Below are 26,213 nucleotides of genomic sequence, written 5' to 3'. Positions count from 1 at the left end.
GGCCAGGTCCCTGGAGTTCACCATGCTTTTCCTTTCTTGGCAAGCTGTTTAAGTCTAGCCTTAGCCGGGCTGTGGTGGCGCACGCCTTTAATCCCAGCACTCGGGAGGCAGAGGCAGGCGGATCTCTGTGAGTTCGAGGCCAGCCTGGTCTACAAGAGCTAGTTCCAGGACAGGAACCAAAAGCTACGGAGAAACCCTGTCTCGAAAAACCAAAAAAAAAAAAAAAAAAAAAAAAAAAAAAAAAAAAAGTCTAGCCTTGTGTCACTGGTGTCCTGGGTGCCCTCTAACTCAGATCAGAGGCTGATCAGAAACTAGTTTCTGAAAATATTTCTAAAATAGAATCATTTGGCCAATGTCAGCCCTCTGCAACACAAGGCTTAGAGAATAAAAACGAAGACCACAGGAAAGAAGACGCAGAAGTAAATCAGCCTGGCAATCTCATTCCTGTGCCAAAGGATTAATCTAAATGTAGGCTTTCTTTAGTTTTCAAATTTTACAACTATAGCAACTGATCGTCACTACTCGGTACCCAATGATATTATGGAGATCATTCTGCAATACTCAGCTTGCATGAAAACATCTCCTGTAAATAGCATACTTACCATACATAACTACTTTATTAGCAGCTACAGAACAAATATGCTTAAGAGAAATCTTAACATATTATGGAATATTTGATTGCACTAAATTAATCCTGAACCAGAGGGTGAAGTCAGTGACTAGCTGACCAAATTAGCCATAGAGAGTTTGGAGGACCCAGGATTGACAGACACAGAAAGTAGTAGGGAGGGGCTTAGAAAGATTCATGGGTTTTGATCTGGGAAGTGTGGTCAACTGGTTGTTACTCTGCCACTTTCTTTTTTGGTTTTTTTGAGACAGGGTTTCTCTGTGTTCTAGAACTCACTCTGTAGACCAGGCTAGCCTCGAACTCAGAGATCACCCAGCCTTTGCCTCCCGAGTGCTAGGTTTAAAGGCATGAGCCACACCGTGCCTGGCCTCTGCTTCTTTCTTGATCTATCAGGTTTTACCCCAATATCTGACTCCTGAGTTTTTAATAGAACAATTTAGATAAATGCTTCAAGAACAAGATGCACCACTGGGCTGATAGTCTAGCATGTCTCATGCAAAGACTCCTTAACCAAAACAAGTTTTAAATCACGTGAGAGTTCAAGCATATAATTTTAAAGCTTGCATCTTACACATACAGAAAAAGAATGTAGAAAGCACCCATTCCCACTGTTACACATCTCAGGCATTTTATTTTACCATTACTGAGAAGTGAGAGGAGACTCAGGTCTTTCCAGTTTTACTTCTCTTGAAACCTAAGACTGAAACTGTTATTTCCTATCTCTCCTCCAAACACCAAAGAAACCAGACATTAATATACTCTATACTCTATGAGCGTTCAGGTCAGTTTGAATACTGACCCAGCTGTTTCTGCCACGAGAAAGCTGATACAATAATTGTTTTTCCGGAAGCCATGCTTTGGCAGTCACACCAGGAAGAGCCTGAAGAAGCCCAGGGAGCTGTCCTCTTCATTAGCTTTCCAGCATTTAAAAGTTTAACCAGGAAAAAAAGGCCCCAATCATTCACTCCTTGGCGTCTCCCACTCCATCTGCATTAATGGCAAACATGGCTTCGGCTTCTGGAAGACAGGGAGAGTCATAGACTTTGCAGATTCTGGTCTCCCCTCTTCCTTTCCTCAGGTACAGCCTGACCCAAAGACAGAGAAAAACACCAAGTTATAAGCAATTCTGTTCCTATGCCAGAACTGTTTCAGACAAGCGTTAACTTCCTAAGAGGATTTTTAGGATCTTTTTTAGTGTATTTGGTTACTTCTAAATTGGAGGAATTCATTTCTGCCATGACTCCCTTATTGAAAAGCTCGAGAAGCAAATTATTTTATAATTAGGGAGGCATATCAAATATTCATGCATTTTTTCACAATTGAGAGACTTTAATTATACGTAGGTGTTGGATATCCTGGAGCTGGAGTTACAAGAGATTGTGAGCCACCTGATGGAGGTGCTGGGAACTGAACTCAGGTTCTCTACAAGATCAGAATATGCTCATAATCACTGAGTCATCTCTCCATCTGCAAACAGTTGTATCAACCAAAACACAACAAATTCAGTGAGGCTTCCTAAATGTTTATACTATAACAATTTTAATAGGGTTTAAGTGGAAATTTTTTTTCTTTCTTTTTTCTTTTTTTTGAGACAGGGTTTCTCTATGTAACAGTCCTGGCTGTCCTGGAACTCACTGTGTAGACCAGGATGGCCTCAAACTCAAAAGAGATCCTCCTGGCTCTGCCTCTCAAATCCTGGGATTAAAGGTATGCACCACTACTGCCTGGTCAGGAAGTCTGTATCACAGTTTATGACATCCATTCCAGAAAACCTCTGTCATCATCTTACCTGGTTGTTGATGAATGGGCAATGATGTTTCCTCCAATAGGTTTTTTGGGATCTGCGGCAAACATGGCTGCTCCATCCACTTGGGCTACTACCTGGTTGGTGATTACTACTGCTACACCAAACTGATGAGGGAAAGAATGTCAGTTTTGTTACCAGAGACATACCAAAACATTAACGCTCACAACAAATCAATGGCTAACTAATGCTCATCTTTGATAATACAAGGTACTAATGTCCTCAGAAGGCTCCTGCAATTTGTAGCCACTGAAATCTTGGTTTCTTTACTACAGCTTACCTCATCAGCAAGTCGTAGTAGCATCCTCAGAAATCTGGCCAGATGCATTTGCCTGGCTGCAAGCTCTCCTCGGCCCGAGTAGTCTGTTCTGTAGAGGGCGGTAGCACTGTCTATAATAAGCAGTGCATACCTACAAGAAAAAATAGTTCTGTTAAAAATCTTCTCTTCCCCACCACCCTAAAATTTTACTAGTATTGCATATTTTCCACTTTTTGTTATTTATGTAACCCAGCTGTTCTGGAATTTATTATACTTGTCTTAGTCTCCCAAGTGCAAGCTCACATATAAAATATATGAGCTATTGACACCGACTTCCTAGTTCAAACACACGTTTTATTAAAATGTTTCTAAAATGTCCAATCTGAGACACCCTTTGGTGGGTATCTTCTGTTTTGTTTTTGGCAGGTGTCTCAGGGTTTCTATAGCTGTGACGAGACACCATGGTGACAACTCTTACAAAGGAAAACATTTAATTGGGGCTGGCTTACAGTTCAGAGGTTTAGTTCATTGTCATCATGATGTGTGTAAAGTACTTGTCACTGGAGTTATAGGCCATTATGAGCTACCTCATATGGGTACTGGGAAATAAACTTGGGTCTTCTGAAAGCAGAACAGCTGAGCCATCTTTCCAGCTCCAAGCTCCCTTTCGTTCCAGAATATTTTTATGTGTATTTTGTGTGTGACTAAGTGTTCATGTGTAAGCACACATTTGCATGTGAGTGTGGGCACACATATGAAGTGGCTCACGTGCAGGTTAGAGGACAATTTTGGATGTCAGTTCTCACTCTCCACTCTTTGAGACAGCATCTCTATTTTTCTCTGCTGTGTATTCAACCAGGCTACTGAGGCCACAGGCTTCTAGAAACACTTCCCATCCTACAGTGGAAGCAGGTCTGAGGTTACAACCCCTGTTCCAGGGGATTCTAGTCCTCTTCTGACCTCTACCCGCCCCTACGAGGCAATCATTTACAGGAACACACAAAAGTAAAAAAAAGTAAAAAAAAAAAAATCTTAATAATAAAACCAAAAAATATATCACTATATTAAAAACAAACAAAAAAACAAAGCTGGGCAGTACCGGTGTATACCTTTAATTCCAGCACTTGGGAAGTAGAAGGAAGGTGGATCTCTTAGTTCAAGGCCAGCCTGGGCTTCACAGAGAAACCCTGTCTTGGGGGGGAGGGGGAGCAAAAAATATATATAAAAAAACTCTCCCCTCCAAAAATACATACATACATACATACATACTAAAAACAAAACACCCACTCCCAGGCATGGCAGCACACACCTTTAATCCCAGCACCTGGGAGGCAGAGGCAAATAGATCTTTGAGTTCAAGGCCAGCCTGGTCTACAGATCAAATTCCAAAACAATTAGAGCTACAGAGAAACATTGTCTTGAAAAAAACAAAAACAAAACCCCCAAACAACAACGAAATCAACAAAACCAAATCAAACACACACACACACACAAGAGAGAGAGAAATATAAAAACAAACCCTAAAATTTAAATCTCTGTCCCTATTTATATTCAAATGCCTAGATTCAGGGAAAAGGCTGTGGTGACACATTTAATGTCTATTGAAAGCATACCTGGATTCCACCATCATGGCTGATGCTTGATAAAGGAGCTGGGTTTGGTGGTCTGTGTTGAACCCACGCGCATATGCTACATTATCTAGGACATCACTACCAGAGAGACCATATCTAGAAAAGAGATTTTTAGGCTTCAGACAGAACTCAGGCACGTGAGAAGTTAATACCCAATACTTCTATTACCCAAATAGATAAGAAGTAGCGTTCCCAGTGGTTTCAAGACCCACAAATATGACTTCCTTCCTATTAGAGGTACAGGCAAACCAGTTAAAGAGATGACAGCAACAACTATTTTAGACTAGAAGCAAGACCTAAAAATAAATTTATTCTTTTGACCTCCTAATTACAATGAGAAATTTTCAAGTATGAGGTAACAATATTCTCCTGGAAAAGCCAAGAACTACAGAGAACTAGGATAAACAAAAATAACAATCCATTCAAAGATTAGTTATGTTAAATGAATGACACTTTCATATTTATGCCTCAAAGATTGTTTTCTTTCGCATCTAGAAACAGCAAAGTATGTATCTCTTTTCATAGAATGATCTATATCTTCTCAACTTTGTGATTGTCACCTAAGGTAGAAGTGCTCAAGGTGGCTCAAGTAAGAATCAGTCTCTTTCCTTCTCTCTCCTCACTCTGTTGTCACCCTGGCTGCCTTGAAATCAGACACCAGCCTGTCTACGTCTGCAGTGGGAGAATTAAAGAAAGGCATGCCTCACAATGCCAAACCCAACAATTTCACTCTTATTAAATATATAATAATAGGGGAGATTCCATCTTTGAAAGTAGTAAGTTTGATTATTCATCTATGAGACTCAGCCAAATGCCTGCTATAATTTTTTTCTGAGAATTTTTGAGGGTATATGACTATGTTTCCCTGGCTAGCCCCAAATTCCTGGGCTCTGGGGATCCTCAAGGCCCAGTCTCCAGAGCAGCTGAATAATAAGTGCCTAGAGACCATTCTTTGCCAGCTTCCCCTCACCTCTAAAATAGATGTAATTCTCTTCCTTTTGCGCTTCTAAAATCTGGCTTGATTCTTAACACTGGAGAAGAAAAAGTGTAAATAAAAAGTTGTTTTGTCACCCCCCTCCCCATTTTTAAGACAGGGTCTCACTATGTTTAAGGCTAGCATGGAACTCAGAGTCCCCTGCCTGTTTCCCAATTGCTGGAATTAAAGACTTGTACCAACATGCCCAGCCCTTGGTTGTCATTGAGACAGGGTCTAACTATATAGCTCTGGCTTGCTTAGAACTCTTATGTAGCTCAGGGTATCCTGAAACTCAATAATTTTTTCTCTGCCTCTGGTGTGCATAGATTATGAGTGCATTATCATAATTACCTTGTTTGAGACATTCTCTTAGCACAAGCTAAGCCTTAGCTGAGGATGGGCTAGAACTCCTGATCTTCCTGCCTCCATTTTCTCTTAATGGACAATGTAGGTTTCTACCACCATGCTAGGCCCATTTTTTTGGTTTTCTTTCTTTCTTTTTTTTTTTTTTTTGGTTTTTCGAGACAGGGTTTCTCTGCGGCTTTGGAGCCTGTCCTGGAACTAGCTCTGTAGACCAGGCTGGTCTCGAACTCACAGAGATCCGCCTGCCTCTGCCTCCCGAGTGCTGGGATTAAAGGCGTGCGCCACCAACGCCCGGCCCGGTTTTCTTTCTTTTTTTGAGACAAGGTTTCTCTGTGTAGTCTGGCTGTCTTGAAACTTGTTCTGTAGACCAGGCTGGCCTCGAACTCAGAGATGCCTGCTTTTGCTTCCTGAGTACTGGGGTTAAAGGTGTGCGCCACTAGGATCAAGCTTTGGTTTCCTTTTTTTTTTTTTTTTGATTTTTCGAGACAGGGTTTCTCCGTAGCTTTTGGTTCCTGTCCTGGAACTAGCTCTTGTAGACCAGGCTGGCCTCGAACTCACAGAGATCCGCCTGCCTCTGCCTCCCGAGTGCTGGGATTAAAGGCGTGCGCCACCACCGCCCGGCTGGTTTCCTTTTTTGAGACAATCTTACTATATAACTTCACCTGATCTTGAACTCAAGATTCCCCTGCCTAGGCCTCCCTAGTACTGGATTATAGGTATACATTATCATACTCAGCAGAATTCATATGTATTTCCTCCTTTATCGTCATGATCTAAATGCAGAAAATATATCTCCTAATTATTATATTATTTGACCTATAGCCCAAAGATAATACTCTCCCACTTTTACCCTTGATAGAACCATAAACACAAGCTCCCAAAGAATTAGAGCCCATTAGATTTCATTTAAATACCATTTAAATTTAAAAATTAAAAAAAAATTCTACAAGTACACACTGCATGACATGTGTGGAGATCAGAGAACAGCCACAGGAGTCTGCTTTCTCATTCTATCATGGAGGACCTGGGGACTGAGCTGAGGTAGTCAGGCTTAGCACAAAATACATTACCTACTAAACCATTTTGTCACTCCTAACATTATGTTTTAAATTATAAGACAAAAAAATGAGAACAAATAGAACATTGCTTGGTCTGCTCTTATGTCCATCCCTTGACCTCTGTGCCTCAGGGTCTTCATTTCAAGTGAGAACTTGTAAAAAAAGTATAGAATCCAGAAGTATAGGAAACTTCTGGAGACCCTTTGCTCTCAGGGATAAAACCCCTTTGCTCCTGCAAGATGTGTAACTAACACTTGCATAGTATTTTACAGAATTACCTGGGAGACTTTGGGGGCTTTTCTCTCTTCCTTCCTTCCTCCCTCCCTCCCTCCCTCCCTCCTTCCTTCCTTCCTTCTTAAAATTAAAATCATCCTCATAAGCTGGGTGTGGTGGTATAAAACTTTAATCCCAGCGCTTAGGAGGCAGGAAAACAAAAGGATCTTTGAGTCTACATATCAGTTTCCAGGACAGCCAGGCCTACCTGGTCTCAAAATAAAACTCAACAAGAATGACAACAAAAACCCCAAAGACAAAAACAAACAAACAAACAAAAAACAACAAAAAACCCAACAAAAAACAAACAAACAAAAAAACAAAACTGAATATATAAGTAAAAGAAAAATCCAGTGGCTATATTCGGTTCCATTGATCTGATTGATCGATCGGATCTATCTATCTATCTATCTATCTATCTAATCAACAGGGTCTTATGTAGCCTTCAGACGAGGCTGGCCTGCCACTATGCCTGTTTAGTAACTCTCCCTCCACATACCTTTTCTTTTCAATAATGAGACTCAAACCTAGGGTCTCACGTAAGCTAGACAAATACTTTACCTCTGACCTATATCCCTAGCTGCACATCTATTTTTAAGTCATAATCATTTGTAATGACTACTGTAGTTTTTTAATGAGTTTTAAGTTGAAGACTCAGGCTGGAGATGGCTCAGTAGTTAAGAATGATGGCTGCTCTTCCAGAGGTTCTAGGTTCAATTCCCAGCACTCATACAATGACTCACAACCATAATGTACACCAAAATTCCAATTTTGCATATCCAGTGCCTTCTTCTGGCTTCTGAAGTCACCAGGCACTATGGTGCACAGACAAAACACCTTCCTCCCAGACACAATAAATAAATGAAACTATTTTCTAAAAAAAAAAAAAAAAAAAAAAGAAACTATTTTCTACATAAATCTTATGAGTTTGTCAATTTGCAAAAAAGCTTGCTAGAATTTTGACATGATTTACAGATTTCAATTTGGTGATGTAGTCTTGGATATTAACAGATATGCCAGGTGGTGGTGGAGCACACCTTTACTCCTAGCACTCAGGAGGCAGAGGCAGGGGTACCACATGAGTTCAATGCCAGTCTGTTCTATAGAGCAAGTTTCAGGACAGCCAAGGCATCTTGAAAAAAAAACAAAAACCCCCAAACAAAAAGTGATTACTGTCTGAGTTTAGTTTCCAACACTCACATGGTGGCTCGCTCACAAGCATTTACTGTTTTGTTTTTTAACTCAAAGAGGTTCACATGCCTCTGCCTCCAAATGCTATGATTAAAGGCTTGCACCACCTCCCCCACTCCCAGCTCACAACCATTTATAATTCCAGTTCCAGGGTATCTGACACACTCTTCTGGCCTCCATATGTAATCCCTGCACACCGTACACAGACATACATGTAGGCAACACTCACATTTAAAATAAAAATAAATCTTATATAATAAACATAAATTAGGGGCTAGAGAGATGGCTTAGAGGTTAAGAGCATTGCCTGCTCTTCCAAAGGTCCTGAGTTCAATTCCCAGCAACCACATGGTGGCTCACAACCATCTGTAATGGGGTCTGGTGCCCCCTTCTGGCCTGCTGCGGGCATAACACAGAATATTGTATACGTAATAAATAAACAAATATTTAAAAAAAAACAAGAAAAAAGAAACATAAATTAATTATCATGCCTTCCTGATGAACTGATCTTTTAATTATAAATGTTCTTCCTGGGCAAATGAGGTGGCTCAGAAGACTGGCACCAAACTTGAGCTCAATTCCTGGAACCCACATGGTGAATGGAGGAACTGACTCCTGGAAGTTGTCCTCTGGCCTCCACGTGTGTACCATGCATGGGCATGTCCATGCCTATACAAATACACATGTTAAAAAAAAGTTTTTCTCATCTTTAGTAGTTTTTTTTTGGGGGGGGGAGGGAGCTGCTACAGTCTTTTAATTTCTCTTTTGGTTTCTGATTATGTTTATCTTTTTCAGGCTTTTTATTCCCAACCTGTCTTTAAAGCGTTTCTCTGGTAGACAATATATATTTGGATCTTGTTTTTGATTCAGTCTGAGAGACTTTACAGAGCATTACAAATGGGATGTACAGCAAAGAGACACTTTCTAGACACATTAACATCTTAAATACTCTAGTAACAGGTTAAACACATCCTTCTAACTTAGTGACCTACCTTTCAGCCACTGCTAGCAACCGTTCTGGTCTAAATGTACCCTCGGTGTCAATGTACATGGCCTTCCCTTCACCACCACCACGATCAATGGGAAGCTAGAGGGAAAACACAAACAGTGGGAACCATCACTCTTCTGATACAGTGCGCCAAGTTCCCCATGATAAATCTAATCCACTCCACATAAGGGTTAAATACTTTAACACATTGGGCCGGGATGGGACAAGTCTTTAATCCCATCACCAGGGAAGAAGGATCTCTGTGAGTTCAAGGGCAGCCTGGTCTACAGTGCAGTTCCAGGACAGCCCGGGCTACAGAGAGACCCTGTTTCAAAAAAACTAACTAACCAACCACCAACCAGACAACCAAGAAAACCAACAATTCAATCCTGAAAACATATACACACTATATTATCTCAAAAAATGAAAAATTATAACAATTACAAAAAAAAAAGATGCATGCAGATGTCATAAGTCAAGCAATGCCTGCTGATCTGATTAGCCTGAACCACAGTAACTCACCTGGCATGTTACAGCCAATGTATGACAGATCTGTGTCTTCCCAGTTCGGAATTCTCCAAACATCTCTGTGATAGATCCAGTCTCAATACCGCCTATGAGAGTAAAAGGTATCCCACATAAAATAACTGCTTAGAAGCTATGTTCCTGGAGCACATGGATGTTCTGAAAAGACTCCCATTTTCTTTTTCTTTTGTTTTTTTAAGACAGGGTTTCTCTGTGTAGCGGCCCTGGCTGTCCTGGAACTCACAAGAGATCTACCAGTCTCTGCCTCCCAAGTACTGGGAATAAAGATATGCACCACCACTGCCTGGCTAAAACCCCCCATTTTCAATAATTGGTAAATTGTTCATTTTGGAGGGGAGCGGGCTAGGCTCACTAGCACATACCTACAGGCCAGCTATGTGGGAAGATGAAGCAGGAGAATAAAAAAGTTCAAAGCCTGTCTGAGAAATATAGGAAATCCAATACCAGCCTGCACAATACATTAAGACCTTGTAGCTTGATGGTAGAATGCTTGCTTAGCATAAAAGGCCCTGGGTTCAATTCCTAATTACCATAAAAAATAAAATAAAAATAAACAAAAATCCCACTTGCTTTAAAATAATTACAGCTTATTTTATATATAAGAGGTTCTGGGGGGCGCTGGAGAGATGGCTCAGTGGTTAAGAGCACTGTCTGCTCTTCCAGAGGTCCTGAGTTCAATTCCCAGCAACCACACGGTGGCTCCAAACCATCTGTAATGAGATCTGGCGCCCTCCTCTGGCGTGTGGGTATACATGGAGGCAGAAAGTTGTATAAGTAAATAAATCTTTAAAAAGAAAAAAAAAGAGGTTCTGGGCATTCATCACCTTGTCTCCTCAGGGTCAACTTCTAACAAAAGCTGACATTCATGAAATCCTCAGCATGTTCAAGTCTCCATTTATACATGTATTCTTTTATGTTGCTATAGTTTTTAGGCAATTTTATTCCATGTATAGCTTCATATAATTGTTACCATAATCAAGTTATAAAACTCAATCATGGGGGCTGGAGAGATGGCTCAGCGGTTAAGAGCACTGACTGCTCTTCCAGAGGACCGGGTTCAATTCCCAGCACCCACATGGCAGCTCACAACTGTATGAAGATCCAATTCCAGGGGATCGGACACCTTTATACCGATGCACATAAAATAAGCTTAAAAAAACTATAAGAAATATTAAAAAAAACCCTCAATCATGAAAAGCCCACAAGCTGCTTCTGCAGTTTTAAAACAATCCAATATTTACCATTTCATGTGAATCTCCTTGTCCAATGTACTTACATGTATCACTCATGTAACTAAAAGCCTAAGGGATACAAAGTCTTATTCTCATCTTGAAGAAAACAGGCACAAGGACATTAAATAACAGTCCCAGGAAATATTATTTCCACCATTAATTGAGTCAATAAATACTAGGAATAAGAATCTTTAATTTTTTCTGAGACAGGGCTTTATGTAGTTCAGGCTTGCCATAACTCCCTCTGTCTGGTTTGTTTTTTTTTTGTTTGTTTGTTTTGAGATGGGTCTCAGCCCTGGCTGCTCTGGAGGGAAGGGGATCTTAGAGTTCAAAACCAGACAGACAAGGGAGTACTTGCCTTTAATCCCAATGCTCAGTAAACAGAGGCAGAGGGATTTCTGTGAGTTCCAGGCCAGCCTCTGCAATGGACAAATATTAACAAACTATACTCCAAGTAGTAGCTAAACAAAGAATGTTTTGTATCGAGAAGTACAGCTCAGTGAAAGGACTTGAGTCTCTGGGCTCAATCTTTCCTATGGGTTTTTTTGTTTTTAAATTTTTCTTTCCTTCCTTCTTTTGGCTTTTCGAGACAGTGTTTCTCTTTGTAGGCCTAGCTGTCCTGGAACTCACTATAGACCAGACTTGCCTTGAGCTCACAGAGATCTGACTCTCTCTGCCGCCTAAGTGCTGGGATTAAAGACACTCGCTACCATTGCCTTTGTTTTTAAAATTTTGTTATTATTAGTACTGTGTGTTATGATTTGTGTGAGTCTGGGCAGGCATATGCCACAGCTCACATGGGGAAGACAGAGAGTAACTCTGGGGAATCATGGAAGGTTCTCTCCTTATGTGGATTAAAGGGACCTAACTCGGGTCATCGGAGTTGTGAGGCAACCACCACTTGCAGAACTATTGGTCTGTCTTCCTCCATTATATTTAACAAGTCATCAAATTTCAATCTTGTATTAGAATAAATATATAAACATATGCACAATCATACCTATTTCCTTAAGCAGAGGGAACTTATTCTCTAAGTACAGTAACAAAGATTAAATTACTTAATTTGTAGCCAGAGCTACAGAGTGAGACAATGTTTCAAAACCAAACCAAATGTTATTTAATTTACAGGCAATTTTAGTATTTTATAAGACAGAGCTAGGGGGCTGGAGAGATGGCTCAGTGGTTAAGAGCATTGCCTGCTCTTCCAAAGGTCATGAGTTCAATTCCCAGCAACCACATGGTGGCTCACAACCATCTGTAATGAGATTTAGTGCCCTCTTCTGGCCTGCAGACACACACAGACAGAATATTGTATACATAATAAATAAATAAATATTAAAAAAAAAAGACAGTGCTAGTATGACTAATTCCTATAATCTCAAATTTTAGTACTTGGGTAATAGGGGCAAGAAGACCAAGAATTTAAGGACATCCTTGGCTCCTGATTCAACTCCTAAAGTCACCAAAATAAGAAAAAATATTTAAATCACCATATATATATATTTTTTAAAAGATTTATTTATTTATTATATATACAACATTCCGTCCATGTATACTTGTGTGCCAGAAGAGGGCACCAGATCTCATTACAGATGGTTGTGAGCCACCATGTGGTTGCTGGGAATTGAACTCAGGACCTCTGGAAGAGCAGTCAGTGCTCTTAACCACTGAGCCATCTCTCCAGCCCCATCACCATATATTTTTAAAATAATGTTAGATTTTTGGAAGGTGACAAAGAAATCTACAGGTACTCTTCACCTACCTCCTCCAGTGTCTCCATCTTTCTCAACTATAATATAATACAGCATCAGTGAGAAAGCTGGCATTCCTATAACCCACAATATGTTCAAATGAGCCCGGAACATGAGACGTCAACACAAGCCAGCAAACCAACAAACAAAGCCCTAAACTAAGAAAATCTTACAAAAGCAAACCTGCAGAATCAGCCAGTCACGGTGGTGAAGAAATCTCCTGTTCACCCTTCTCTATATGTCATACCCCATCTAACAGGTTCCACACCAACATTCAGGTTTGCACATCTGTGTTTATCAGGGTTTATAAAATAGGAAAGGGATTACTATACCTTGAAGCAGTTTGTCAAGCTCTTTGGAGCCAGTAGTAATCTGTATGATTTCTGATCGCCTTTGGTGAAATTCAGTTGCAGTAGTGAATCCCATTGGAACTAATTTAGCTGCCTCAGTCTAGAACACATTAAGAAAAATTAAACCAATAATGTTTAACACAGGTAAAGAAACCAATAACTGGAAAACTTGGGACCAAAAATGCTTTGGACTGTGACTTTAGAAGACTTGGAGTATTTGGATAGACTTTACCAGCTGAAAATCCACTGAATAGTCCAAAATCTGAAACTTCTTGAGTGTGAGGTTTTTGATAAAAAAATTTCAGACTTCTGCACATTTCACCTCTTGTCTTTGCATTGGGGACGATCAACCCACATGTACAGTAAGACAAGTCCAGGCACAGAACAGGAAAACATTGGTGTGCTAGGATGACAGGAACGAAATGCCACAGGAGCTTAAAAAAAATTCTACATATGTGACTTATCTATTTTGTGACAAGGTAATATGTCTGTTTTTAAAAGATTTAGTTTTATTTACTATATATACAGTGTTTTGCCTGCAGGTATGCTGCAGGCCAGAAGAGAGCACCAGATCCCATTACAGATGGTTGTGAGCCACCATGTGGTTGCTGGGAATTGAACTCAGGACCTCGGGAAGAGCGGTCAGTGCTCTTAACCTCTGAGCCGTCTCTCCAGCCCCAGTGTAGTATGTCATTATATTTTATTTCCTGTTCAGTCATCCCTTAACATTCTGCCTTGCAAAACAAGGACATATGCCATTCCAGACTTTTTTCACTTTATATTAATTCTTCATCCCTATCAGGTATACATTTTCTGTTTTGGTTTTTCGAGACAGGGTTTCTCTGTGTAGTCTTGGCTGTCTTGGAACCTACTCTATAGACCAAGCTGGCCTCAAACTCAAGAGATTCACCTGCTTCGGCCTCCCGAGTGCTGGGATTAAAGGTGTTGGCCACCATTATCTGGTCTGTTCTTAATTATTTATTTTTATTTTATGTGTGTTGGTCTTTTGCCTGCCTGTATGTCTATTTGAGGTTGTCAGATAATGGGAGTTACAGTTGTGAGTTGCCATGTAGATCCTGGGAAGTGAACCTGGGACTTCTGAAAGAGCAGTCAGTGCTCCTTTGAGCCATCTCTCCAGTCCCATTATTTTTTACTTTTTATTTCTTTTAATTATTTATTTTTATTTTATTTGCATTGGTGTTTTCCCCACATGTATGACTGTGTCAGATCTTGGAGTCAGAGACAGTTGTTAGCTGCCATGTGGGTCCTGGGAATTGAACCAGGGGCCTCTGGAAGAGCAGTCAGTGCTCTTAACCACTGAGCCATCTCTCCAGCCACATCACCTTTTCTAATTTTAAATACTTGATTATTTAATGTTATGGCTTAGCATACAAACATTTACAAAGTTTAATATTTATGTGACTAACCAAATAATCTAGTAATAGCAGAACAAAAAATAACCAATTATTTATTTTCTAAGTATATACAAATAACATTTATATCTCACCTTAGTAACAAAAACTGTACTATAGGTAGAAAAATCAGTCTTAATGTAATAAAATAATTATATAATATATAATAAATATAATATTATATATAATAAAATATTATATAATAATATAATAAAACTAAACACCTAAGTGTCTAGAGAGATGGTTTGGTAGTAAAAAGCACTTGCTGCTCTTGCAGAAGACCCACATGGAGGCTCACAACTGTCCATAACTCTCATTTTAAGGGACCCAGGACCAACTTCTGGCCTCCAGGAGCACCAGGCAAGCACACATTGTACTTAAGTACATGAACGCAAATCACTCAAACATATGAAAGTAAATAAATCTTTACAATAATAACGACCAACTAACTATACATTTACAGGATAAAGAGCTGGCTCAGTAGTTAAGAGTACTTGCTCTTGTGGAAGACCAGGTTCAGTTCCCAGCACTCACCTGGGTGACTCAAACCAGTGTCAGGGGATTATCCGCCTGCCATCTTCTGACCTCTGCAGGAACCAAGTATGGGCATGTTGTACATACATGCAAGCAAGAAAAACACTAATATACATAAAATGTACCTTTAAAAAATTTAAGAAAAAACATACATGTATATATACAGTATTTGAATGTTAAACATGAACTTGAGTGGGGGCAATCATACATGTGTGTATCACCATGCTTGTCTTCAACTGCCTCTATTTTCTTCTTTTGTTTTCTTCTTTCTTTCTTTCTCTCTCTCTCTCTCTCTCTTTTTTAAATATTTATTTATTTATTATGCATACAATATTCTGTCTGTGTGTATGTCTGCAGTCCAGAAGAGGGCACCAGACCTCATTACAGATGGTTGTGAGCCACCATGTGGTTGCCGGGAATTGAACTCAGGACCTTTGGAAGAGCAGGCAATGCTCTTAACCACTGAGCCATCCCTCCAGCCCTCTCTCTCTCTTTTTTTTAAGGGAGACAAGAGCTCACTATGTAGTGCTGGCTGTCCTAGAACTCACTAAGTAGACCAGGCTGGCTGGCCTTGAACTCTACCTGTCTCTGCCACCTGAGTACTGGGATTAAAGGCTCAGTACCACAATATCCAGCTTCAATTTCCTTTTTCCTTTTCTCTTCCAATACCTCTGCATTATTTCGTAGTGTATTATAAAGGCAAAATAAGGATACGAGAGATGGGATGAGTTTGTGGCTCAGTAGTATGTATAGTGCTCACTTAGCATGCATAAGGCTCATTCCAGCGCTGCATAAAAAAGACAGGATGTGGGGCTGGAGAGATGGCTCAGTGGTTAAGAGCACTGCCTGCTCTTCCAAAGGTCCTGAGTTCAATTCCCAGCAACCACATGGTGGCTCACAACCATCTGCAATGAGATCTGGTGCCCTCTTCTGGCCTGAAGGCATACCTTCAGACAGAATACTGAGAATACTGTATACATAATAAATAAATAAAATCTTTAAAAAAAAAAAAAAAAAAAAAAGACAGGATGTACCCTGTACTCCCAGAACCAGGGAGGCAGAAACAAGACCAGCTCAAAGTTGTTTTTAGTTACCTTGAATTTGAGGCCAGCCTGAGGTATCTAAACAATTAACAGCAGCAATTAACGAAAACCTTTAAAAAAGCATCTGATAGTGTTTGAAAGCATTAAATACTATTTTAAAACAGGGTTATTGAATTTCTACCCTATATACAGCTGAGACAGTAATAACATCAGCGTTTTTTATTTTTATGTACTTTTGGAGCAGGATCTTGTATATTACAAGCTCCCTCCAACTCACAACTCTCCTGCCACACCCTCCTGAGTGCTGAGGCTATAGGTGTGTATCACCATACCAAGTTGTTATTTTCTATTGTTTTTTTTTTTTTTTTTTTTTAAGATAAAGTCTCCTGTAGCCTAAGCTTGCCTGGAACTACATGGTCTATAATGAATCTGAACTCCAGGGAATCCTCATGCCTCAACCTTTCAAGTGTTCCACAATTCCCAGCTCAATAAAATCACTTGTCATTTGTTATAGTGAAAAACAAAAACAAATGGGTGTATGGAGGTGGGAGCTCGTGCCTTTAATGCCAACACCCTAGAGGCAGAGGCAGGTGGATCTCTGTGAGTTCAAGGCCACACTGGTGGCCAGAGAAGTTCCAGGTCAGCCAGTGCTACAGAGAGAAACCATGTTTCGATAAACCAAAAACCAACCAAACAAACAAAAATACCCTAAGCAAATGATAGAAAGATATCGTCTATGATAAATTTAGTTATGGGGTATACACACTGGAGCTTAATACAGGACTTTGATATTCATGCAATAAAATAGCTTTGGAGCTTGAAAGTAAAACCTATTTACTGTGAAAAATGTAGCAATGTCAGAAAATTGTAAAAAAACAAAACAAAACAAAACAAAACAAAAACTTGGGCTGGAGATGGCTCAGCAGTTAAGAGTACTTTCTCTTCTTGCAGAGGACTAGGTTTGGTTCCCAAAACCCACATGATGGCTCACAAATGTCTGTAACTCCAGTTCTAGAGGGATCAAACATGCTCTTCTGGCTGCTGCAGACACAAAACATACATGTGGTGCATATATACATGTAAATGGATTTTTCTTTGGGCCACCAGCTCACAAAAAAATGGCAGAGACTTATTAATTATGAAAGCTCAGCCAATAGCTGAGACTTATTTCTAACTAACTCTTATAACTTCATTTAACACATTTCTATTCATCTGTGTGTTGCCACATGAATTGTGGATTTACCTTTCCTTCATTTCTGTTCCCTCTCAGTCGGCTGGCGACTCCTGGCGTCTCCGCCCTTCTTCCCAGCATCCTCTGTGCCTAGAAATCTTGCCTAGCTATCAGCCATTCAGCTTTTTATTAAGCCAGTATTAATGACATATCTTCAGTGTACAAAAAGATTATCCTACAACAAGACACTTGTAGGAAAAACATACACATAAAATGAATAAAATATAAGAATGAAAGAAAATAAATGCTGGAGCACAGATCAGTAGCAGAGCATGTACTTAAAGTATACATGAAGTCCTGGGTTCAATTCCCAGCCCAGAGACAAAAATCAAACCAAAACAATAACCAGTTCATATTCTTACTATGTGGGAATAACGACATTAATATTTTAGTGCATCTATCCCTACTGCACATTCTGTACATACATAGAAAACACACACATTTTAATGGGGCCCTATCCCGGCTCTGGTATTTATATACTGTTAATGCACTAATTATTCTCATTATCATGTCTGCCTTCCCCACCATCACAAAGCTAGACTCACCAGAATTTTGTCAGCTTTGGCTTCACTAATTCCCTTAATATTTATAAGTTCCTTCTTTGGTGCATAAGCAACAGCCTCCACTGTATGGAAACCAGCCTCTTCCAATTTCTTCACATCATTGGCATTTATGCCACATTGCTGTAAGAAAACAATGGATGAACTGAGGCCTCTTGTCTTAACACAGATAGTACATGCTAGAGAGGTATTTGAAGATCACTAAATTATGTAAAACCTCTAAAAATCTTGTCTATATATGAATCATTAAATAACAAGCTATCACCCTTTTCATTAGTTTTGGGCAGAGGAGACAGTGAAATAGGGATATGTGGTAGCTATTACCCCAAGGAGGTTGAGATTGGTGGATTCCTGACTCACTGGCCAGCCAGCCTAGCCTAACCAGTAAACTGTAGACTAAAAAGTATGTGTGTTCCCCCCTCCAAAACAGGGGGGTAAGATGGCTCCTGAGGAGCAATAAAGGTGACCTCTGGCTCCCATATGCACATATACTACTATACACATAAGAATTTTAAACTAGCACTATATTCATGCATGTTAAGAAGAAACTGAGATTACACTAGTAGCAAAACATGGTGGTGCACAGTTTTAATCCTAGCACATGGGAGGTATTGGCATGGGAGGTAGAGGCAAGAAGATCTGAGTTTCAGGCCAGCCTGGTCTACACAGCGAGTTCCAGATAAGCCACGGCTATGCAGAGAAGCCCCATCTCAAAAAACCAAAACCAAACCAAAGCAAAAAATACCTAATAATTCCCAACCTTTCATACTATGACTTGAAATGACCTTTGGTATCCTGATCCTCCAAAACAACTTTGAAGCAGCGTTTTCTAATGCTTTCCACATCAGGCATACAGAAATTGTTATTTCACTCAGTGCTAGAACAAACAGATAGGACTGCCCCAGAGTCAGAGCGACCTTGGCATAGCAAGGGAAGAACAATCTTGGAAGAACAATGGCTGGAAAGCTCTGCTCGACATTAGGATGGAGAAAATGGAACACTAGAGAGATGGCTCAGCAGGTAAGAGCACTGGCTGCTCAGGCGGATCTCTGTGTTTCAAGACTAGCCTAGTCTACAGAGTGAGTTCCAGAACAGGCACCAAAGCTACAGAGAAACCCTGTTTCGAAAAACCAAATAATAATAATGATAATAATAGTAATTCACAGCAACCACATGATAGTTCACAACTATCAGCAATGAGATCTGGCGCCCTCTTATGGCCAGTGGGCATACATGCAGGCAGAGCACTGTATACATAAGAAATAAATATTTAAAAAAAAAAAAAATCATCCCCCAATGGGGGCCTATGGGAAATAGGCATGATATCATATATCTCAGCTACACAATGACTTTGGGACCAGCCTGGGTTCCCAGCACCTACATGATGGCTCACACTACCTGGCAACTCTTCTGACCTAAACAAATACTGGGCATTCACGTGATAGATATACATACAAGCAGGAAAACATTTATATATATTGGGAGGCAGAGGCAGGCGGATCTCTGGAAGTTCGAGGCCAGCCTGGTCTACAAGAGCTAGTTCTGGGACGGGCACCAAAGCTACAGAGAAACCCTGTCTCGAAAAAAAAAAAACAAAACAAAAATAAATAAACATTTATATATAGTATTTTAGGGTTATTAATGCTGTAATAAGCACAATACCAAAGTAACACAGGGAGGAAAGGGTTTATCTGGCTTACACCTCTCCACATCACTGTTCATCGTGGAAGAAAGCCAGGACAGCAACTCAAATAGCAACAGGAACCTGGAGCAAGGAACTGATCCAGAGGTCATGGAGCAGCCTGATCTACAGAGAAGCAGTGCCACAAAGTTTGAGAGAGGGTCTCATGAAGCCAAAGCCTGATAAGGAGCAAAGCACTCTGAACTCCTGAATCTTTTCTGCTCCACTAGTAGGAAGCCGCTTGTCTGTTTCCAGGTCACACAGACTCCCGAAATAACCACACAGAAACTGTATTAATTAAATCACTGCTTGGCCTATTAGCTCTAATTGCTTAGTGGCTAGCTTTTACATCTTAATTTAGCCCATTTCCATTATTTTATATTTTACCATGAGGTTTGTGGCATACAGGGAAGGTTCCAGCTTATCTATCTCTGGCTGCAGCTCCATGGCTTCTCCCTGACTCTGCCTTTCTTCCAGCATTCAGTTTAGTTCATCTGTCTCCACTCCCCAGCTCTACTCTACCCTATCACAGGTTTAAGACGGTTTCTTCATCAACCAATGGTAATCACAGCATACAGAGGGGAATCCCACATCACAGAAGCAAGTACCACCAAGCTCAGCTCATTTAAGTAGTTTCCAAAGTCTTTATTTATATATTTATTTTCCCTTTTTTTTTTTTGGTTTTCAAGACAGGGTTTCTCTCTGTAGCTTTGAAGCCTGTCCCGGAACTCATTCTATAGATCAGGCTGGCCTTGAACTTACAGAGATCTGCCTGCCTCTGCTCCAAAGTGCAGTTTCCAAAGTCTTGAAGTGTGGGTATATTGGAAAATTTATATAAACAAAGTCAGAAGATCAAGGCATACCTTCCCACTGGGGCCTTTGCAAACTCACAGAAATACTGTATAGGTTTAGTGCCTAATATTCTTCCTGCTTTGTGTGTTTGTGTGTGTATGTGCATGTGCACGTTCACGTGTGTGCATTCCTGGGTCACACCACTAATTCCCTCGTCAGCATTTTAACACTTAGTATAATTAGCACTGAGATTCCACCATGGGATACTAGACCTTCGTTTCTAAAGTTAAGCTCTTAAGGAGAAAACAGTGCAGGAAGAAAATTGTCAAAAGACTTGACCAGACAAGTCATAATATGTCTGTAATAATCCTGTTATTACAAGTCTTAATAACAATTTTGTGCTTTTCTGTAGAAACTGACAAGCTCCTGAAACCCCAACCTAATTTCTGTAAAGCTTAATTTGTTCCATTACATAGAAGACTGTTTTGTTGTTTTTTTTTTTTCCTTCGAGACAGGGTTTCTCTGTGGTTTTGGAGCCTGTCCTGGAACTAGCTCTTGTAGACCAGGCTGGTCTCGAACTCACAGAGATCCGCCTGCCTCTGCCTCCCGAGTGCTGGGATTAAAGGCGTGCACCACCACCGCCCGGCTTACATAGAAGACTGTATGACAGCACCGTAAGTAAATACTTAGCAACTAAGAACATACCTCTAGTCGTGAAATAGGTTGTGGACCAAAGCTTTCTTCTTCCACTGAAGTATCTGCATTTGCGTCAAGCTGCATCTGCATAGCCATTACTAAAAATACAGATAGGCACCAGTATGAACGAACACTAGAGAGATGGAGTCATAACAAACTGCAAGTTTAGTTTTCCAACAAACCTTTGAAGAATTACAGCTGGCCCTCTCTATCCACAGGTTAAGCACAACTGTTTCTTTTGAACAGCATCCAGGTTCAGGTCTCAGCACCACAAGAAAATTCCTGTCTATCACTCCAAGAGACCCAACACCCTCTTGAGACTACGCATGCACAGCACAGGAGTGCTATGCTTACATAGAGGCAAAGCATTCATACACAGAAAAACAGCTGCGGGCTGTGTGTAGCTAACGATAGTTTATTCAAACAGATCTTTCATTAAAAAAAAAAAAGGTATTTTTACAAGGCAGCAAGTCTCAAGACTTCCCATATTACATAGTAAAATTTCAAAACACAGAATTTTTTTCTTTTTTACTATTATTTATTTTCAAGTGCACTGCTGTTTTGTCTATCTGTATGTCTGTGTGAGGGTGTCAGATCCAAGATCTGGAGTTACAGACATCTGTGAGCTGGGAACCGAACCTGGGTCCTTTGGAAAAGCAGCCAGTGCTTTCAAAAACTGAGTCATCTCCCCAGTCCAGAATATTTTTATGTTCTTAGAACACACAAAACAATAATCTAATAGGAAAACACAGGCTGGAAACAGGGCAAGTCCTTGTCTAGGAGAAAGAGACACTGAGTTGAACTCTCAGCACCACAAAGCAAATAAAATCTGACTATATTATTTTATTTTCAGCACTGAAGATGGAATTCAGGTCCTTAAACAGGTTAAATAACTACTGAAATAAGCCCTTAGCTCTGACTACACTTAAATTTATAACTTTTAATAAGCCTTGGGATGAAGATCAATTGGTAGCCTTTGCCTGTCATGCCAGGCACTGCATAAAACCAGGCAAGGTAGGCACGTCTGTAATCCCAGCATTTAGGAAACAGGCAGGAAGATTAGAAATTCAAGGTCATTCAAGGTTGAAGTTAGCTTGGACTACCTAAAACCCTGTCTCAATCAATCAATCAATCAATCAACAAAACTTCAAGCCACCAAAGACATCAAGAACATGAAGAATTGGCCGGGCAGTGGTGGTGCACCCCTTTAATCCCAGCACTTGGGAGGCAGAGCCAAGCGGATCTCTGTGAGTTCGAGGCCATCCTGGTCTACAAGAGCTAGTTCCAGGACAGGCTCCAAAGCTACAGAGAAACCCTGTCTCAAAAAAAAAAAAAAAACAAAGAAAAAAATGAACATGAAGAATCAAATCATAAAACTAGAAAAAATATTTGCCACATACAATCAGAGGTGGGTAATCAAAATACAAACATAAAGAACTGTTTATTCTGTTTCAAATAAGAAACAGAAAGACAACAAAGATTAGATAATTAAAGAGGAAGGTATCTCCACAACAAAAAAAAAATGAGCAAGCCGGGCGGTGGTGGCGCAGGCCTTCAATCCCAGCACTTGGGAGGCAGAGGCAGGCGGATCTCTGTGAATTCAAGGCCAGCCTGGTCTACAAGAGCTAGTTCCAGGACAGGCACCAAAAAGCTACAGAGAAATCTTGTCTTGAAAAAAAAAAAAAAACAACAACAAAAACAAAATAGAACAAAAAACATGAGCAAACATGAAATCTTATCAGTAACCAAGAAAATTAGAACCACAAGAGGAGGGGGAAAAAAAGCCTGGTATGGTGGCTCATGCCTGCCCTAACACTTAGGAGGCTGAGGCAGGAAGACTGCTCCAAATTCAGGAACAGGCTGGGCTGCATAATAAAGCTGTCTCAAACAGAAGCCTCCACACCCACTCCAAAGTTCGTAAAATATTACTAAATACCCATCATAAAACAGCAAGTGTTGGCAAGCACTTGTGGGAACAATCAAACATTCACTACTACTGGTATATTTACATGAAGCTTAAAAACAGACTAGGGAAGCACTAGGGAAACAAAATCAGGAAACTGAGTTCAACCTTAGCCTGGGCTAAGATCCAAAAACAAAAATAAAAGGGCTGGAGAGCTGTCTCAGTGGTTAAGAGCACTGGCAACTCTGCGAGAGGTCCTGAGTTCAATTCCTAGCAACTACATGGTAGCTCACAGTCTATGTGATCTGATGCCTTCTGGCATACATGCAGATAGATCACCATATACATAAAGTAAGTCTTAAAAAACAAAAAAGTATTTTAAAAAAAATAAAAGCAAAAAATGGCCGGCACGGTGGCACTCTAGGAGGCAGAGACAGTAAGCAGTAGGATCCTAAGTTCAGACTGGTTTACAAAGTCAGACTCTGCCTAAACAATGTCTTGTCAAAAGGGGCCCCGTTAGTGAGCAGTATTAGAAATCACTGTTTAGCAATTAGGGTGAGGGGAAAATATTAGACAAGGAAGGATAACAGAGGTCTTTAGGCTGATGACAACATTGGTATTACACAGACGCATTCATTTCGTAATAATTCATGTATGTACTCACTGTGGTTTTTGTATTTTATACTTCACTTTATTGCTACTTTTGAAAGTTCTTTTTAGACTTATTTTTTTGTGCATGAGTCTTTTGCCTGCATATATGTATGGGTACCACAAGCACGCCTGGTGTCTGTGGAGGTCATTAGACAGCACTGGACCCCCAGAAACTGCACATAGGTGGTTCATGTGGGTGTGAGGAACTGAACTCGGGTCCTTTGCAACAAGAGCTCTTATCGGCTGCGTCATTTCTCCAGTCCCCCTACTTCACTCTCTTCCTGAGACAAGCTCTTCCATAGTAGTTCAGGTTGGCCTTGAAACTGCCATCTTCCTGCCTAGCCCCTCAAATGCTAGGATTCTAGGAGAGATGAGTCAGCAAGGCAGGATTCTCTTTAGAAATTTGTGTTGCACTTTACTGGTTTTTACTTTGTTGTTTACACAATCTCTGAACTCCTACCTCAGTCTCCCAAAAAAAAAAAAAAAAAAAAATCACCGGCACCAACCACCACGCTCCACTTTAAAAGAAAACAAAAACAAAACCCAGCAACCAATAATCTGTTGGCCTTGGCCCTATTATTTAACAGCTGTGCGCACTTCTCTCTGGCTCTCGGCTTCCTGCCGCGGGCCCACAAAAATGAACGTGAAAGTCTGTAATTCCAGCATTTGGAAGATTGAGGCAGGAGTTCGAACCCCGACAGGAGGAGGGCGCGAGCCCGGGTCTCAAAACGAAAGCGTCAAGTAGGGTTCGGTTTTCCCGACAACGAACTCAGTGGGTCGGTTAGTGTCGGCCGGTTGGTCCCAAGTAGGGACCCAGCGCCGCCAAGCTCGCCTTTCTCAGGGCAGAGGGGACCCCAAAGCTAACTGTGGGAAAACTGGCCACCGGCTGACGAACCCGAGCGGCCGAGGAGGGGTCGGCCCGCGCTCACACTCACCCGTCCCGCAGGCTTGAGCCGCGCGCTCCTTCCGGCGGCCGGCTCTGCAAACGCCCCAAGAACCCCCGACCCCGCCTCGAACCCCGTCGCAGCTCCTCTGTCGGTCTTCTGTGAAGAACAGGAGCAAATTTCAGCCTTCCCCGCCGCGCTACTGGGGACACCACAGCTCTGCCTCGGACCCCGTCAGCGCGCACTCCGCCCAGCGCCGCGCGACTTTTAGAAATCCCGCCAAAGCCTCACGGGCCGTCACGCCCGCATCCTGCTACGTCATCACGCCTTTCTCAGACCCGCCTATAGCCTCTTCCGCTGAGAGCCTGACAGACGGCCCGACGACTTTGAAGCTGAGTGGTGCTGTAGGTCACTTTTGCTTTCCTCTAGGACGGTTCTGTCTCAACCTTCTCGTTACCTGACTGAGGACTACACGTCCCCAGGGGCGATGTGATCGACCTAGGACTACATCACCCAGCATGCACTGCTGCGGACGCTGCTTAGTAAAAATTCCTGCTCAGGTCTTGGTGGTGTACAGTGTTGTCAGACTGCCGACTAATCGGGGTGCTTTTGGGATCTACATGTTTTACAAGTCCCTGTGGGTGAAGAGGTGAATAAGCCGGAATAAAAGAATAAAAGCAGCGAACAAAACCAGCGACTAGCAAATCAGTGTGGCACTCAGCGTGTTATTAAAAAAGAAAGTATTTGGGGCTGGAGAGGTGGCTCAGAATTTAAGAGCACTGGTTGCTCTTACAGAGAACCTGAACTTTATTCTCAGCAACCACATGGTGGTTCACAACCTTCTATGATGAGATCTGGTGCCCTCTTCTGGCATGCAAGTATACATGCAGGCAGAACGCTGTATACATAATAAATAAATAAATCTTTAAAAAAAAGTATTTGGTTGGCGGTTGGATATAATTTAAATAAGTTAAAAACATTTATAAAACTACCAAAAATAAAATGAAAAAAAAAACCCTCACTCTGTAGTTGTGTTTACTAGAACTCCAGAAAAGGCTAAGAATTGAAAGTAAACGTTTGTGCAGTTTGTCAGGAGCTGTAACTTCACCGTTTTATTTTGTCTGTGTGTTTTATCTGTGTGCTTTGAGACAGGATTTGATATACCCCAGCCTGACCTCATACTCTTTGTACCCGAGAATGACCTTAATCCTTCCCCCGTATTGGTTTTCTGTGCTGGGATTGCAGGAGTGATCCACCACTATATTCTGTACTAGGATTGAACCCAGAGCTGCAGGCATGCTAGACATGCACTTCAACATAGCTGCATGCTAAATATGCCGTTGCCCTCAGACAATAGGAAGCAGTCTAGAGAAAACAACGGCTGCATTCCCAAAAGTTGGATTATGCATGTTTGTCATCATTTCAAGGGGGTTGGTTACAAGTTGTTATTGGTCATAGTCAGGAAAAAAACTAGACGAAAGAGCTAAATTCAAAGATCTCTTTCCAAAGGAAGAGGGGGATATGATATAGAAATGATGAAATACAAGTGTAGATTATTTAATACAAAATCTATTAATCTCAAAATATTTTAGATTGATATGGATTTGGATTTATTGCTACAAATTTAAGGTCAATTGTGTTATGCTGTATGTATGTTTTTATTCTTGTTTGGGTATTATACAGCTCATTTAAAATGTAATGCATAATTAAAAAAATACAATAGCCGGGCGGTGGTGACACATGCCTTTAATCCCAGCACTCGGGAGGCAGAAGCAG

At 40.9% G+C, this 26,213-nt stretch overlaps 1 protein-coding gene across 2 annotated transcripts; it reads right to left on the bottom strand.

The window, feature by feature from the left end:
- Nucleotides 1-248: 248 nt before the first annotated feature.
- On the bottom strand, nt 249-24,730 carry Rad51 (RAD51 recombinase). Of its 2 annotated transcripts, XM_041679020.1 has the most exons (10): nt 24,489-24,730; nt 21,009-21,097; nt 17,816-17,953; nt 13,033-13,150; nt 9,694-9,785; nt 9,176-9,270; nt 4,305-4,418; nt 2,713-2,842; nt 2,418-2,539; nt 249-1,713 (listed from the first exon to the last, which is right to left on the bottom strand). In XM_041679020.1, the coding sequence occupies exons 2-10, from the start codon at nt 21,093-21,095 to the stop codon at nt 1,590-1,592; spliced, it is 1,020 nt and encodes a 339-aa protein (XP_041534954.1). In that variant the 5' UTR covers nt 21,096-21,097; nt 24,489-24,730; the 3' UTR covers nt 249-1,589. The 2 variants fall into 2 exon arrangements, with proteins under 2 accessions (XP_041534954.1, XP_041534955.1); XM_041679021.1 differs by lacking the exon at nt 17,816-17,953.
- Between the last annotated feature and the right edge of the window lie 1,483 nt (nt 24,731-26,213).

Source organism: Microtus oregoni, unplaced genomic scaffold, assembly GCF_018167655.1.
Source record: "Microtus oregoni isolate MIOR12 unplaced genomic scaffold, Mior012 000031F_ref0000149, whole genome shotgun sequence".
NCBI lineage: Eukaryota > Metazoa > Chordata > Mammalia > Rodentia > Cricetidae > Microtus > Microtus oregoni.
Note: the sequence above shows the minus strand (reverse complement) of the source record. Positions and strands in the feature narration are given on the sequence as shown.

Bases quoted from the DNA above. Each gene is read 5' to 3' on its own strand.
- Rad51 (XM_041679020.1), bottom strand. From the start codon at position 21,095: ATGGCTATGCAGATGCAGCTTGACGCAAATGCAGATACTTCAGTGGAA. The intron at 9,271-9,693 runs GTGAGTTACTGT...TTTTCCCTCTAG, and splicing joins CATTGGCTGTAACATGCCAG to CTTCCCATTGATCGTGGTGG. The intron at 2,843-4,304 runs GTATGCTTTCAA...TTTTTCTTGTAG, and splicing joins GCCATGATGGTGGAATCCAG to GTATGCACTGCTTATTATAG.